This window comes from Rhinopithecus bieti, unplaced genomic scaffold, assembly GCF_001698545.2.
Source record: "Rhinopithecus bieti isolate Rb0 unplaced genomic scaffold, ASM169854v2 scaffold_2272, whole genome shotgun sequence".
NCBI lineage: Eukaryota > Metazoa > Chordata > Mammalia > Primates > Cercopithecidae > Rhinopithecus > Rhinopithecus bieti.
The window spans coordinates 6,771,969-6,785,841 of record NW_016804163.1 but is presented as its reverse complement, the minus strand read 5'-3'; the positions used below and the strand labels follow the sequence as shown (position 1 = coordinate 6,785,841).

Genomic DNA, 13,873 nt, shown 5'->3' with positions numbered 1-13,873 from the left:
CGTCTCAAAAAAAAAAAAAAAAAAAACAAACCAAATTTCTCTTATTTAAGCCACTGAGTCTGTGGTATTGTATTATGGCAGTAAGAGACGATGGAAGGAGAGTGGGGTAATTGACTAGGAGTCTGGAAATAACTCTGTATCTTCATTTGGTGGTAGTTACATGGATTAAAATTATTAGCTATTATTTTGAAAGTCACTAGGCATATACTTATGACTAGCATACTTTGTATAAGTTCTAATTCAATGAAAAAATAAAGTAAAATAAAAACATTTGGGGTACAGCTAAAATGGAACTTAATGGGAAATTTGTAGATTTTGATGCCTGTGTTAGAAAAAAACAAGGCTAAAAGAACCTATGCATCCAACTTAATTAGAAATGTGTAAGTAGAATAAACCCAAATGACTCAGAGGAAAGAAAATACAAAAAATAAAAGAAGATACTTATGAAACAGCAGATAAATGATATAATAGAGAGGATCTACAAAATGAAAATCTGATTCTTTGAAAAAGTAAAATAACCTCCAGAAAGATTAACTGCAATGAAGAAAATACAAAATTGTACAGATAAAAAAGAGTAAAATGAAAACGGAGACATAATTACAGATGCAGCTGAGATTACAATATAATAAAATAATACTATAAACAACTTTATGTCAATATATTTGAAAACCTAAGAGAAACAGAAAAGTCTTCAAGATGTATAATTTACAAAACCAAACTTGTAAGGAAGAAAACAACCTGAATGAGCCTATAAACATTTAAAAAATTAAATAAAAAATTTAATGTTCTCTCATAAAGAAAACACCAGTTTCGGATGATTTTACAGGTAAATTTCAGCAAAAGAAAAGAAAGCGATGATCTACATTTACAAGAAGAATACCTTGCCATTGTTTTTAAAATAAAAGCATACTCTTCAACTGATTTTATAAAGCTAATATAACTTTGATACCTGTATTAGTCCATTCTCTCACTGCTGCTAGAAATACCTGAGACTGGTAATTTATAAAGAAAAGAGGCTTAATTGACTCATGGTTCTACAGGTTGTACAGGATTCTGCTTCTGGGGAGGCTTCCAGAAACTTAAAATCATGGTGAAAGGTAAAGAGGAAGCAGGCACGTCTTACATGGTTGGAGCAGCAGGAAGAAAGGGAGGAGGTGCTATACTCTTTTATACAATTAGATCTTGTGGTAGGTTACTCACTATCATGAGAACAGCACCAAGAGGGAAATTGGCCCCCATGATCCAGTCACCTCCCACCAGGCCCCACCTCCAGCACTGGGGATTACAAGTTGACATGAGATTTGGGCGGGAACACAGACCCTATCCGTATCAATACCAAAACCAGAGATAAACAGTACAAGAGCACAACATCAAAAGCCAATCTAAAGTGATGGATAATAGACATGTTCTTAATTAATATTTTATTACTTAATTTTTAATTAATTGTGACAAATCAAACCCAACGTTATTATAAGAATATTATATGAAAATTATTTTGTATCATGAAATGTAAGGTTGGTGCAACATTTAAAATAAATTTTAAGTTTAACCAAGTTGGCAGGTTAAATAAAATGAAGGAATTGCTCAATCACTTCAAGAAGTGTAGAACAAAACATTCATTAAGCTTTAACACGTATTCAGGAGAAAAATTCTTAATAAACAAAATAGAGAGGGGATTTCCAGTACTTTTTTGTTTTGAACACAGAGTATCACTCTGTCACCCAGGCTGGAGTGCAATGGTGCGATCTTGGCTCACTGCAACTTCCACCTCCCAGATTGAAGCGATTCTCCTGCCTCAACCTCTTGAGTAGCTGGGATAACAGGCCCCTGTCACCATGTCAGCTAAGTTTTTAAAAATTTTTTACTAGAGATAGGGTTTTACTATGTTGGCCAGGCTGGTCTCGAACTCCTGAGCTCAGGTGATCTGCCCGCCTTGGCCTCCCAAAGTGCTAGGATTACAGGTGTGAGCCACCATGCCTGGTCCAGTACTCTTACTCAGTAGTAAACCCTAGGTTTTGGCCAGAACAGTATACAAAAGCATAATTATTTGAATAGGAAAACAAAACCATATTCCTAGATTATATGATTATATGACTGCATCACAAATAACAGAGAATTATTAAATTCTCTATTATTCAAATATATTCAAATTATTCAAATATTATTTAAAGTATAAATTATTCAAATATAATTCAAAAACAATTTTACCACAGCAGATGGAAATCACTATAGGTTATACACTAGAGCCTAAATGCTAGTCAGATGCTGGGGTTCAAACTCCAGTCTTGCACTTGCTAGAGATTGTAGAGGGGTGAATTAATGAACCCTCTCAGTGCTTCAGTCTCCTAATCTGAGAAGTGGTTATGATAACAGGACCTAGCTCATAGAGTTGTTGAGAGGATCTAATCAGTATATAAAGAGATTAGCTCAGGACCTCGTACGGTAGAACACAGCATACTATTAGAAACTATCATTATTATACAAGAGCAAGTTGCATTTTTATGCATCTAAATAGCAATAGTTAGAGAATGTCATTAAATTTGCACTAACCCCAAACCGTAAGATTCTTAGGAATAATAATTAACAAAAAATAAGCAAGATTGTTATGTTGAAAATTGTCAAATGCTATAGAATATCATTAAAGATGACCAAAATAAATGAAGCTATTTCGTGTCATTCATAGAAAGGCCTTGAGTTGAAAAGTTGTCAGTTCTCCCCCACTTGTCTTATTGATGCAATGCAATTCTAGTCCAAATCCTAGCAATGTTTTCTGTGGAATTTGAAACATGTATTTAAAATTTTATATAAATAAGCAAAGTGCCAAAATAACCAAGACACTTCTAAAGAAAAAGATCAAGTTGAGAAGATTTGCTTTAGCAGACATTAAAACTTATTATAAAACTCTAGTGATGTAGCGTGGTGTGTACACAGGGATAGACAAACAGATCAATGGCACAGAATAGAGAGCTGAGCTCAGAAGCGTAATTCTCTTCTTTGTGGAAATGCGAGATGATAAAGAACTGGCATTAGAGATCCGCAGGGAAATGATAGTGTGCTAGGAAAACTGATTGTCCTTATGTAAAAGATGAAAACAAAAGCATTGCTGACAATTAACCCATTTATGCCAGAAGCTGCAATTTTTTTTGTGTGAAAAATTAGACCTTGATGAAGACCTTGAGCAGTTGCATATCAATAATGCCCACAAGCTTAGCAGTCCAATAATGGGACACTAGGCATAAATGGGCTAATAACTTAAATGTTAAAAAAATTAAAGTTCTACCAGAAAATATGGCAAAATAATTTATAATCTTAGTGAAGTGAAGGATTTTTGTCATATATTTGTGACAAAACAATAAGAGGAAACACTTGAAAAAATCAACATTATCCTAGCACTTTGGGAGGCCGAGACGGGCGGATCACGAGGTCAGGAGATCGAGACCATCCTGGCTAACACGGTGAAACCCCGTCTCTACTAAAAAATGCAAAAAAACTAGCCGGGCGAGGTGGCAGGCGCCTGTAGTCCCAGCTACTTGGGAGGCTGAGGCAGGAGAATGGCGTAAACCCGGGAGGCGGAGCTTGCAGTGAGCTGAGATCCGGCCACTGCACTCCAGCCTGGGTGACAGAGTGAGACTCCGTCTCAAAAAAAAAAAAAAAAAAAAAAAAAAAATCAACATTAAAATACATGCATGTATTTAAATTACTTTAAAATATATCATAAAATTATAAAATACATACACAAACTAAGAGATGAGAGTTTAACACATTTAACCATAAAAAAGATAATTATCTTAAATATAAAGTATTTCCATGAAAGAATCTGTAAGAAAAAGGCAAACAACCACATTAAAAAATAGACAAAGATCTGAACAGCTACTTCTCAAGAGAAAATAATAAAAGGCCAATGATCAATATCACTAATAAGAAAAACTAAAATAGAAATTAGAGAATAGACTCACATTTAAAAAGTCTGTTGATACCAAATCTTGGCAAAGATCAATAACAGTCCTTGCACATGGCTGGTGGGAACAGGCATTGGTCAAACTACTTAGGAAAATGATCTTGCATAACTTAGTAAAGCTAAGCTATTCTACTCCCAGTTAGAAACTCTAAAGAAGCTCTTGCATATATGTTCAGAAAACATGCAAAATCATGTTCATAGCAAGAAAAATAAATATAAACAATAAACAATGAGTCATTCAAAGTAACAAATGATATTGCACCATACAGTAGAATCAGAGTCATCAACTTGCTCAGTTCTGGTGTGCTGTTCCCATAGTCAGCACTATTCATATAGAACACAATGTTACTAATACTGTTGGGAGGTTGTACAGCTTTGGATGGAATACCACACATTATGGAAAATTAATTAATAACAGCTACCAACATAAAACATCATGCAGAGCAAAAATAGCAGGTGTCAATTCCTTTTGTATAAAATCTAGGAATAGGTAAACTGATCATTATGTTTTTTAAGGTGCATATATATGGCAAAGGCATAATAAAGTAATTATTAACACAAAATACAAGATAGTATTAAATCTGGGGGAAGAAAAGAATGTGATCCATCAGATCAATAGGAACTCCAAAGTCATTTATGATCTTCTGTTTATTAAGCTGGGTAGTGGATATTAGATGTTTATTCAACTTACTATTCATATATATATATATACACACACACATTGTTTTATGAGTATGATGTATTTCACAATAAAAATAAATTTAACAAACGAATGAACAAATCATGGTATAAGATGATGTGACAAGAACTAAAATCAGCTAAGGGAGATGAATCTAAGTTAGGTAAATTTTATAATCAAACTAAGTGTAATTTCCCTATTAAAAGACGAAAATCTTTTAGATTGGCAATGAACGACTTTCAGTTAGCATATCTCAAATAAAGTGACAAGAAATATAAATGTGAAATGATAGGCAAAGATGTATCAGGTAAATTTAAACAAAAGGACATCAGGTATCAAGCTATTAATATAAAAAAGTAGGCTTTAATGAAATAAACAAAAAAGCAGAAATTCTGTCATTTGGTATAGAAAAGGATATGATTCATAGTGAAGATAAAATTCAAACTTTAATGTGCCTCTTTCAATGTTGGACAGATGAGCATAAAAGTAGAAAATTAATAAAAGCTGAATATTCCACTGTGCTTAAGACCCACAATAAGACCTATTTTTGTATATCTTCACGCTTCTGCAATTAAGACCTTGATGTAATTATCAGTGTCCATACAAGTGTGTATTTCATCATTGGTGCCTATATTGTTGTCACTGCAAGTTATTTTTGGTGCTGTATTTTTTGAGAGAGCTGCCATTAATTTTGAAACAATACATTGTTATTTGAAGTTGAAAATTTATTGTGAATGCTGAAAATTATTGAAATGGAATGGTGATGCAATAGTTGATATTAGGGAAGCAAATACATTTGGATGAGTGAGTGAAATTTCCTATTTTCTTGCAAAGCAATGGCCATGTTTTATGGGGCGTAAGAAAGGCAAACACCTTCCTTGCAAGTGGAAGCTGGGCTATTGTATTAACTATCACATGCCACAGGAAATAATGCAAACACCAAAACTTGCAGAAATGGTTTCAGCAGCTGGGAAGAAAATCTGAATTAATAGTATTATGTTTGGTGACATTTAAAAGTATTTCATAATGCCCATGTCCTAGAGTTCCTGATGGCACAATAAGCAATATTGGGATGAAAAATGAGCATTTATGACTTTAACACCCATAACTATTTAAAAGTGTCAGACTGAATATATTTTGAAATTATCTTACAAATATTTAATTTTACATATGATCAAGACTAATATATAATAAATACATCTAAACATATCTAAAATAACTCTTTACATATTTTAAAATAACAATTCAAGTGAAAGAAATTGTGGATCATAAGTCAATTGTCAGAGCTTTTATTTCCTTAGTGATATGTGAAATAATAATACATTTTAGAGCTGAGGTCATATTAGCATTTATGAAACAACGTACAATTTATTTATTTATTTCCTTCCCATCTTACTGTCTAGAAAGTATACACATCAAATACTGGGCCCTCTGAATTGGTCTTTTACAGCTCAACTTTTCTGTTTTCCATTCTTAAATCCTGAGAGATTTTCTGAACTTTTTCTCTTAGCTCTTCTGGTTTCTTTTTTCAACAATGTTCTAAACTTCACAAACCGACTATCTTGCCTTTTGGTTATTCCTTTTTAATATCTGTGTATGTATGCGTGTGTGTGTGTGTGTGTGTGTGTGTGTAATGACTTCTTGAGTTAGCTAAAATGCTAATCAAAATTTTAATATTCCTATCTGAAATGTTTCTTTCAGATCAGCTCTTCTGAGTGTCAATCTTGGTTCTTGCACTGCAAACTAATGATGTTCTCCACAGCTCCTTGTAAATGTTGATTGTCCATTCATATCTAGTAATGATAATTTTGATTACTGAGGTAGGTAGCTGATTTATGTAATCTCTACTGCTGAATACATGGGACATATGTCTCATGAAGTGTGACTAATTGGGCAGCCTGCTTTTTATGGACAAATATGTCGACCTGCATTTTGCGCAGGCAAAGAAGCCCGGTGGGGTGGCCCCCTTCTATCTACTTCCACTCCCCTTCCTCTGCCTTCACTACCTTGAATTTCAGAATTAGATGAGTTCTACTATTGGGCTCTATCAGCCATGTTAAAGTCTCCTTTTCTCTCAGGGCAGATTTTAAGAATTACTTTACAAAAGAAGTCCACAATTTTTTTTCTTTAGGGAGTAATTCTGGGTTGCCGATTACTCTGCCAACAGAAAGATGGGAGCCATGGATCCATTGGGTTCTGCCTCTTTCTTCCCTTCCTCCAGTCAGTGTCCGCTGGCTCATGAACTGGTCTGAGAATTCTGATTGCCCCCAGTGCCTGGTATTCTTCTTTATGTATACTGAGCAAGTTCCTCCACCCTGATTTATCCTTCAATATTCTGCCATATATATTATTACTTCCAGAAATCAACCCAAACTTTCCAGCTACCATGGAATACCCTCCTATCTCTCCAAATTCCTTTGGTATGTTTCCTTTTCCCATTCTTACAGTCATTACAATAGGATATTTAGAGGTAAAGGAGGCAAGCCTATGTTCTTGCAAGCATATGTTCTTTATCTACTCTCACATGCCAATAGATTGCTATTTATGGATTGTCTACTTTCGTCATTTCCTATTGTGGTAGTGAAGGTTATAATAATGAGCAAAAGAGATGCAAAACAATGTAATTATTAACTGTCCTAACTAATTGTTAAGCAAGGAAGTAAAGAATGCCATGAAAAGGTAACCTGGGAGACGTATTTAGATTGGCAGTGAGGGAAACCCTCTTTGAGAAAGTACCATTTAAGATCTAAATTTTGAGTAAGGCTATGTTAATGGGGAAAGGTGTTTCGGAAAGAAGGAAGGGCATGTGCAAATTCCTGATGGTGAAAGATGACGCTTATTGAAGGAGAACAGAAACAGTGTCTATGTGGAAGTAGAGTTATGAACCAGAAGGGGAATGGTAGCAAAAGAAACTAACGAGGCCGGTAGATTTGGGACATGAACATTGTTAAGTTAAGCCAGGAAAAAGACTTATATTTAATTATTCATGCTATTGGCACCTTAAAGAGTTTTGAGGTCAGGAGGGAAACACTTAAATTTGCAGTGTCTAAAGGTAATTTGGACTACTATATGGAGAATAAAATAAAAGGAGGCAAAAATAGAAACAAGAAGCCCAGTGAGGATATCATTTTAATAGTTCTTGGCAAGAGATGAGTGATATTAATTGAAAGTAGTGGAGGAGTGTATGTAGAAAAGGAACTTGTTAGAGACATATTTCAGGGAGGAATTATACGTTCTCATGTGGATAGAATGTACCAGGATAGATATGGGAATGGTGAGGGCAGATAAATTATACAAGGATTCAGGATAAGCAAAGGACTGAAAAGAGGTGCCTTTCTTGCTGAAGGCTTTGGGTGAGATGGGGACCAAGGGTTCCATTTTGAACCTGTTGCAACTGAGGTTGCTGCAATGTATACATTTAAATTTCACAAAGGTAGCCTCGTAGCTGGGTATGAAACTTGGGAGAGAATTCCAGATGGATGAAAGGGCCCTGGGAATGGCTAGGAATGCTGAAGACCTCAGAAGAGAGAGGGTGGGCTGAGCAGCCTATCAACAATCCTTCCTCATGCCAACTCGCTCAGTCTTTTCATGCCAGACTCCTTTCACTGTGGTAATCCTGTTTCATAAATAATATATCTTGTTTTCTGTTGCATATTCCAAACAGTTTCCACACATTATCTCTGGATTCTGCGGGACATCATTTTCAGATTATCTTTTTTCTGAGTATTTTGCATGCTGCTTCTTTTTGTTTGATCGAAGATTGTTTATCTCTTTAGGCTCCATGCTGTTTTGAAAAATTTCTACTTATTCTTGAAAAAATGTGAGACCTGTATATCTGGAAGGCAGACTGAGCTACCTAGATTCAAATCCTTTAGCCAGTTTCTCAAAGGCTAGCGATCTGAATATCTCATCTATTGAGTCATCCTCAGGCCCTCTCCTATTAAGCACATTTAAAAATAATAATAATAAATCTTACCTTTTGGGCCTTTTTATTTTTTCTCCTATCTATAATGTTTAATTCTGTAGGCTCCAGGTTTTAGGATGCACCATGCTTTCGCCAGCCCTCCATTCTTTTTGCCCATTATTCTTCCAGAACATACCATATTCTAGAAGCATAATGGGCAAAAAGTTTTTGTCCCTGTGGCTGTTGTCATGTGTCAGACAGACCTAACTTCAGAGGGCATCGGCCTGCCCAGTTGTGGAGGTGGACAAATGCCAGGCTCCAGCATTTGGTGAACTTCAACTTCAGCCCTGACAAGGGCTGTCTCAGTAACTGGGCAAGGGTGGATTTGTAGATCGACTTCAGAAACTGGCTCCACAGAGGTAGGGAAGGCAGTTGCTAACAATTCAAAGTCACTAACTAGTTATATGACCTTGAGCAAGTTACTTAAAGTCCTTTGGGCTCAAATTCTCTTTTGAAACATAAAAGGGTTTGCCTAGATGATCCCTAAGAGACTTCCAGCTTGACGTTCTCTAACAAATCTGCAGCACAAGACTATTTTGGGTCATATGCTTTCCTTTCTGCATTGAGATTTTTCATTACTTTGTAAGCTTTTCTTATTTCAAAGATGACTTTCGCTGTTAAAAATCTAACTTCACTCTGGTGTGCTTGTTATGTCGATACCTTTTTCATTTCAGTTAAGGGCTTTGATGATAGTTTCCAGTGAGAGCATGGCAAAATAAAATCATGTTTTCTGTTCTAACATTTGTTTCATCTTCATCTTTTGTCAGCGGAAATACCGCTATTTGTCATTTCAACATTTTCCAGCGACACCTCTTTCCTCATTTGGGGCCTTTGAAGTTTCTCTCATTAGAATGAAGGCCTTTGCCAACAGTTCTCCAGGGCTGCTGCTTATGTCAGAGAAAGGGGTTTAGGCAAGCCTACTTAAGTGTTAAGCAATGTCTCTAGGCAATCTCCTTCTCCTCCTAATAAAAAGAGTGACATTCAATTAGAGAACCAAGGCTTGGAGGAAAAGCCTGCCGCAGGGCCCGGTGGCTCCGGTTGCTTCAGTGCTACTGGATGTTAGAAAGCTTATTTATACCAGACAGACTCTAGACACCTTTTCCCCTGGAAAGAGTCCATGACCTGACAATTCCTTCCCAGAAAGAGGGCTGGGAGTCTGCGCCTGAGGGCTGAGGGGAGAGCTGACCCGGTATCCCTTTCTGAGAAGCACACTGGTGACTGAAGTGTGCAGTCAAGTCCTTCATCCAGGAAAGGCTTTGCTCATCCAATGGTTCCCAATGGTTTTCAGCAGGTACAGAAAGAAAACTTTCCAGCTATCTCTACTGAGACCATTTTTCCCAGATCCCAAATTAGGGCACAACGCAAGTGTGTTTTGGGAGACAACAGGTTTAAAATTAGGTTGATTCCATAAAACCCAGGACCTACCTATGATATAATTCTTCAGTGCAGGGTAGATTGCCATGAGGTTTTTGTTTTGTTTTGTTTGTTTTGTTTAGATAGAGAGAAAAATCAACGTGGGAGGAAGAGATAAACTTTTTTATTCTAAGGGAAGCCAGTGATTAAAAAGGGGTTTATGGGAAAGTCACAGAGTTTCAATATTTGAATAGGGAGGCAGTTTAGGAATATTCTAAATGCCTCCCTTATTTTATGGAATCAAAACCCGGAGAGTTCATATGGCTTGCTCAGCAGTAAGCACAGATCCTTAAACACGACGACAGTTAATGTTTTCAGATTTCATAAGGAGCATACATCTTGTTGGTGGAAGTCCTGAATTATGGGTATGGAAGACAAATGGGGGCCATGAGATCACTGTTGAAGAGCTGCTGAAGTTTCAAATCCCTCATTTTCCATGGTATGTTCTAAACCTTGCTGTAAGCCCTAAGATTTGCATTATTAGAAGTAGTAACAGAGAGCTGTTTTTGCACTTCCTTCTAGATTTGTAGATCTTCATCTGCCAATGTATGAAAAGAGAAATCGTGGCATCATCCTTGATTTCCACCTCTCTGGTGCCCCTATAGCCAATAAAAAAACCTGTCTGTTCACAGCTCCACACATATTTTCCCTCTTCCCAATGCCTAATTAGCTCTACTGCTTTAGTCTGAAGACTAGACTGTCCCTTCCTGACCCTGTTCTTTTAATTGATATTAGGGTCATAAGTTTACAAAGTAAATACAGTTATACCACACTCCATTTTTCGGTGAAGTGAGGACACTTGAGCAGAAGCTTCCTGTTCCCCTGCTCGCTCTTCTCTTGACTTGGTTACAAATAGACCTCCAGGAATCCTTCAGCTAGAGTCAGGATTAGGCCAAGGATGATTTCTTTCTACATGAATTCTAGTGTGATTTTAAAAGTGCTTTAAAAATACTCAGGTACTTGGACACAGGAAGGGGAACATCACACACTGGGGCCTGTCGTGGGGAGGGGGAGTGGGGAGGGATAGCATTAGGAGATATACCTAATGTAAATGACGAGTTGATGGGTGCAGCACACCAACATGGCACATGTATACATATGTAACAAACCTGCACGTTGTGCACATGCACCCTAGAACTTAAAGTATATATAAAAAAAATACTCAGTTACAAAAATACTGATTCTAAAACAAGCTTTTCCTATGAGGGCAGGGATCAGGTATAACTTTTATTGTACCCCATCAAGGAAGAGAGAAACTATGTGGATAGAGATCCATAGGTCCATCCGATTGACTTGATGATGATGATGAAGTTAACAAAACAAGTAAAATTTTCAGTATGTTCTACAATGCTAGGCCCTGTATTAATAGCGCCTGTACATGAACTAGCTGAATCTTCACAAAGCCCCAATGTGTTAAGATCTCCCCCCCATTTTATATATGGGGAAAAAACTTATTATTGAGAGATTTGACATAATGGACCCCAAATCAAACACCTAATAAGAAGCAAAGAAGGATTTGAACTCACTGGATTGAACTTCCCTGTGGATACCCTGATCATTACAGACAGCAGGAGCCTCTGCAGAGTACTGAACCACACTGCACACCACCAGCCTCCTACCTTCTTTCCAAAAAGGATAAGTAAAATGATCATGATTGTCCATATGGAATTTATTTGACTCTTGTTTTGACTGGAGACAAAAATTTTATTATAGAAATACTAGTTATAATAATAATTTTAAAACGCCACCCTATTTAGAGCTACATTACATACCATGCTGGTCACAATCACAATTGTCCCAGGCTTGAATTTCTTTCAGAAGTTCAAAAACAGACTAAAAACATTTCCAATATGATACCACTTGGTGTCGCTATTAGTCTGTATGAATTGAATGAGTGACGCTTTCCTTCTCACATATTCTAGACAAATGACAACTTTTTTATTTTAAAGAAATACTTTCAGGCTAACCTGGAATGGATCTATCAGAATTCAGCTAACATTCTTGGTTTTTAATTTTATTTTTCCACAATGTAACAGTGATCAACTTTAGGTTTATTTCAGAAGACACATTCCTGAACAAATACATCTTCGGTAATTAAAAATAAAAAGCCTCAGTTATTGCATGCAAGTCTCTTGGTGCTTTGAATGGAAACAAAAGAACCATAAGGAAACCCTTAAAAGTGTTATCAAGAGCAAATCAATGCAAAGTGAATTGGAATGCTTAGAATTGATTTCTTACAACTAGTAATTTGATTAATATTACTCATGTAGTTTTATTCTGCAGAAGATTTTGTAAACAGGCAGATCTATTAAAGTGGGTAGAAAAAATAGATATTGAACAATTATGAGCTCCAGACATTGTGTTAAGTGATTTCCATGTATAAAGTCTAATCATCATTATCACCATTTTAATTCTTTACCTTTGTTTACTGTTTTGCAGATAACTTTTAATGACTTATGAGACAGAGGGCAAATATTAAAAATACTCAGGGAAACCATTAGAAACAAAGGAAATACAGGGAAAAATCTATGAATTACACTTCCTATTTTTTCTGGTTTTATGAAAGCGTTCCAACATTTATTAGACACACCTTGATATTGAAGTGCATATTTTCCTGGTTATTGCTAAGATCATCAGAATACTTCAGGGCTTTAGGAAAAATATTAAAAACAAACAAAGTCAAAGAGAAAATGAATGTCTCTCATTTTTTTTTAGTTCTAAGGATTCTAACCTCCACTTATGAGCAAACACCAGCTGGGTGAAGATCAAGGGCGGCCCAGAGGCATGAGAGCCAACTACATCATGACTGTCACAATCTTTATGATGGTACAGATTTCATCCTCAGGTCTGGAGCTGTATAGAAAACTGCCTACTGGAAATTGTCTTTCAGATGTCTGCAGGCATTTCACACTTAACATATTTCAAAATAAAGACATTTTCCATCCCTGCATCTGCTGCACCCCATACAGCCTTCATCTGATTTACCACCTGTGATTCCAGTCTCTCTGAACAGCACCACCATCCAGTCAGTTCTCCAAGCCAGAAACCTGGCAGTCATCTTAGACTTTCCCTTACTCTCGCCTCCTGCATCCTGTCACTTCTGTCTTCCTTGCCTACTTGTCCTGTGTGTACTGCTACATCTCATAATCTGTCTTCATTTCTCTGTACCTAGGGCCAGTGCTCTAGTTCAAGTCTTCATCATTTCTCTCTGGGAAAAAGACTGTTATTTCTTAACTCTTGCTCCCACTTCTCCTCTACTCCATCCTCCAGATTATTGCCAGAACCAATCACAGAAATCTAATTGAACCATACACCTGTTCACAACTTTCCAATAGCTAACCATTAGCTATAGGATAAACCACTCTCTTTCACATTATATAAGAAAAACCTTTAGTATCTACCCCATGTTTAATACTACAGTACGCTGTTAAGATTTATGCCACAGCAACACTGACCTACCCAGTAAATGGTCAATACATTTTGGTTGAATTAATAAAGATAAGTGACAGTGTGATTTGATGGCCCATGAACTCCCATATCAACCTCACCGATTGTCACCTCACCATTAAAACTATCTCCTTCCAGTCCTGAAAGTTTCATTGGGTTCAAAATTGAAAAAAAAGAAAACATGAAAAGCTTTGGGAGTATTCAGCTTTCCTAGTAACTGTGTACAACAGTTAGCCAACTAAGGAGCTTCACTGTGCCGAGATGGATTCTGTGTTTAGAATCTGGGGCGTGGCCAGAGGATGCTGCAGGTACTCTTGACTTGCTTCACAAAGTGGCTTGGGGCCTTTGCTGGGAAGAACTCTGCTTTTGTAATTCTGACAGCTGGATAACCTTGGGTAAGTTACTCTAGTTT

General features: G+C 36.6%; 1 protein-coding gene across 1 annotated transcript in view; it reads left to right on the top strand.

The window, feature by feature from the left end:
- SERPINB8 (serpin family B member 8) overlaps nt 1–13,336 on the top strand; it is a 52,579-nt gene extending 39,243 nt beyond the window's left edge. Inside the window, exon 7 of the mRNA XM_017867097.1 lies at nt 12,730–13,336. Coding sequence (XP_017722586.1) covers nt 12,730–12,735 — 6 coding nt within the window. The 3' untranslated portion in view covers nt 12,736–13,336. The remainder of the gene's footprint in view (nt 1–12,729) is intronic.
- The last annotated feature ends 537 nt before the right edge of the window (nt 13,337–13,873 follow it).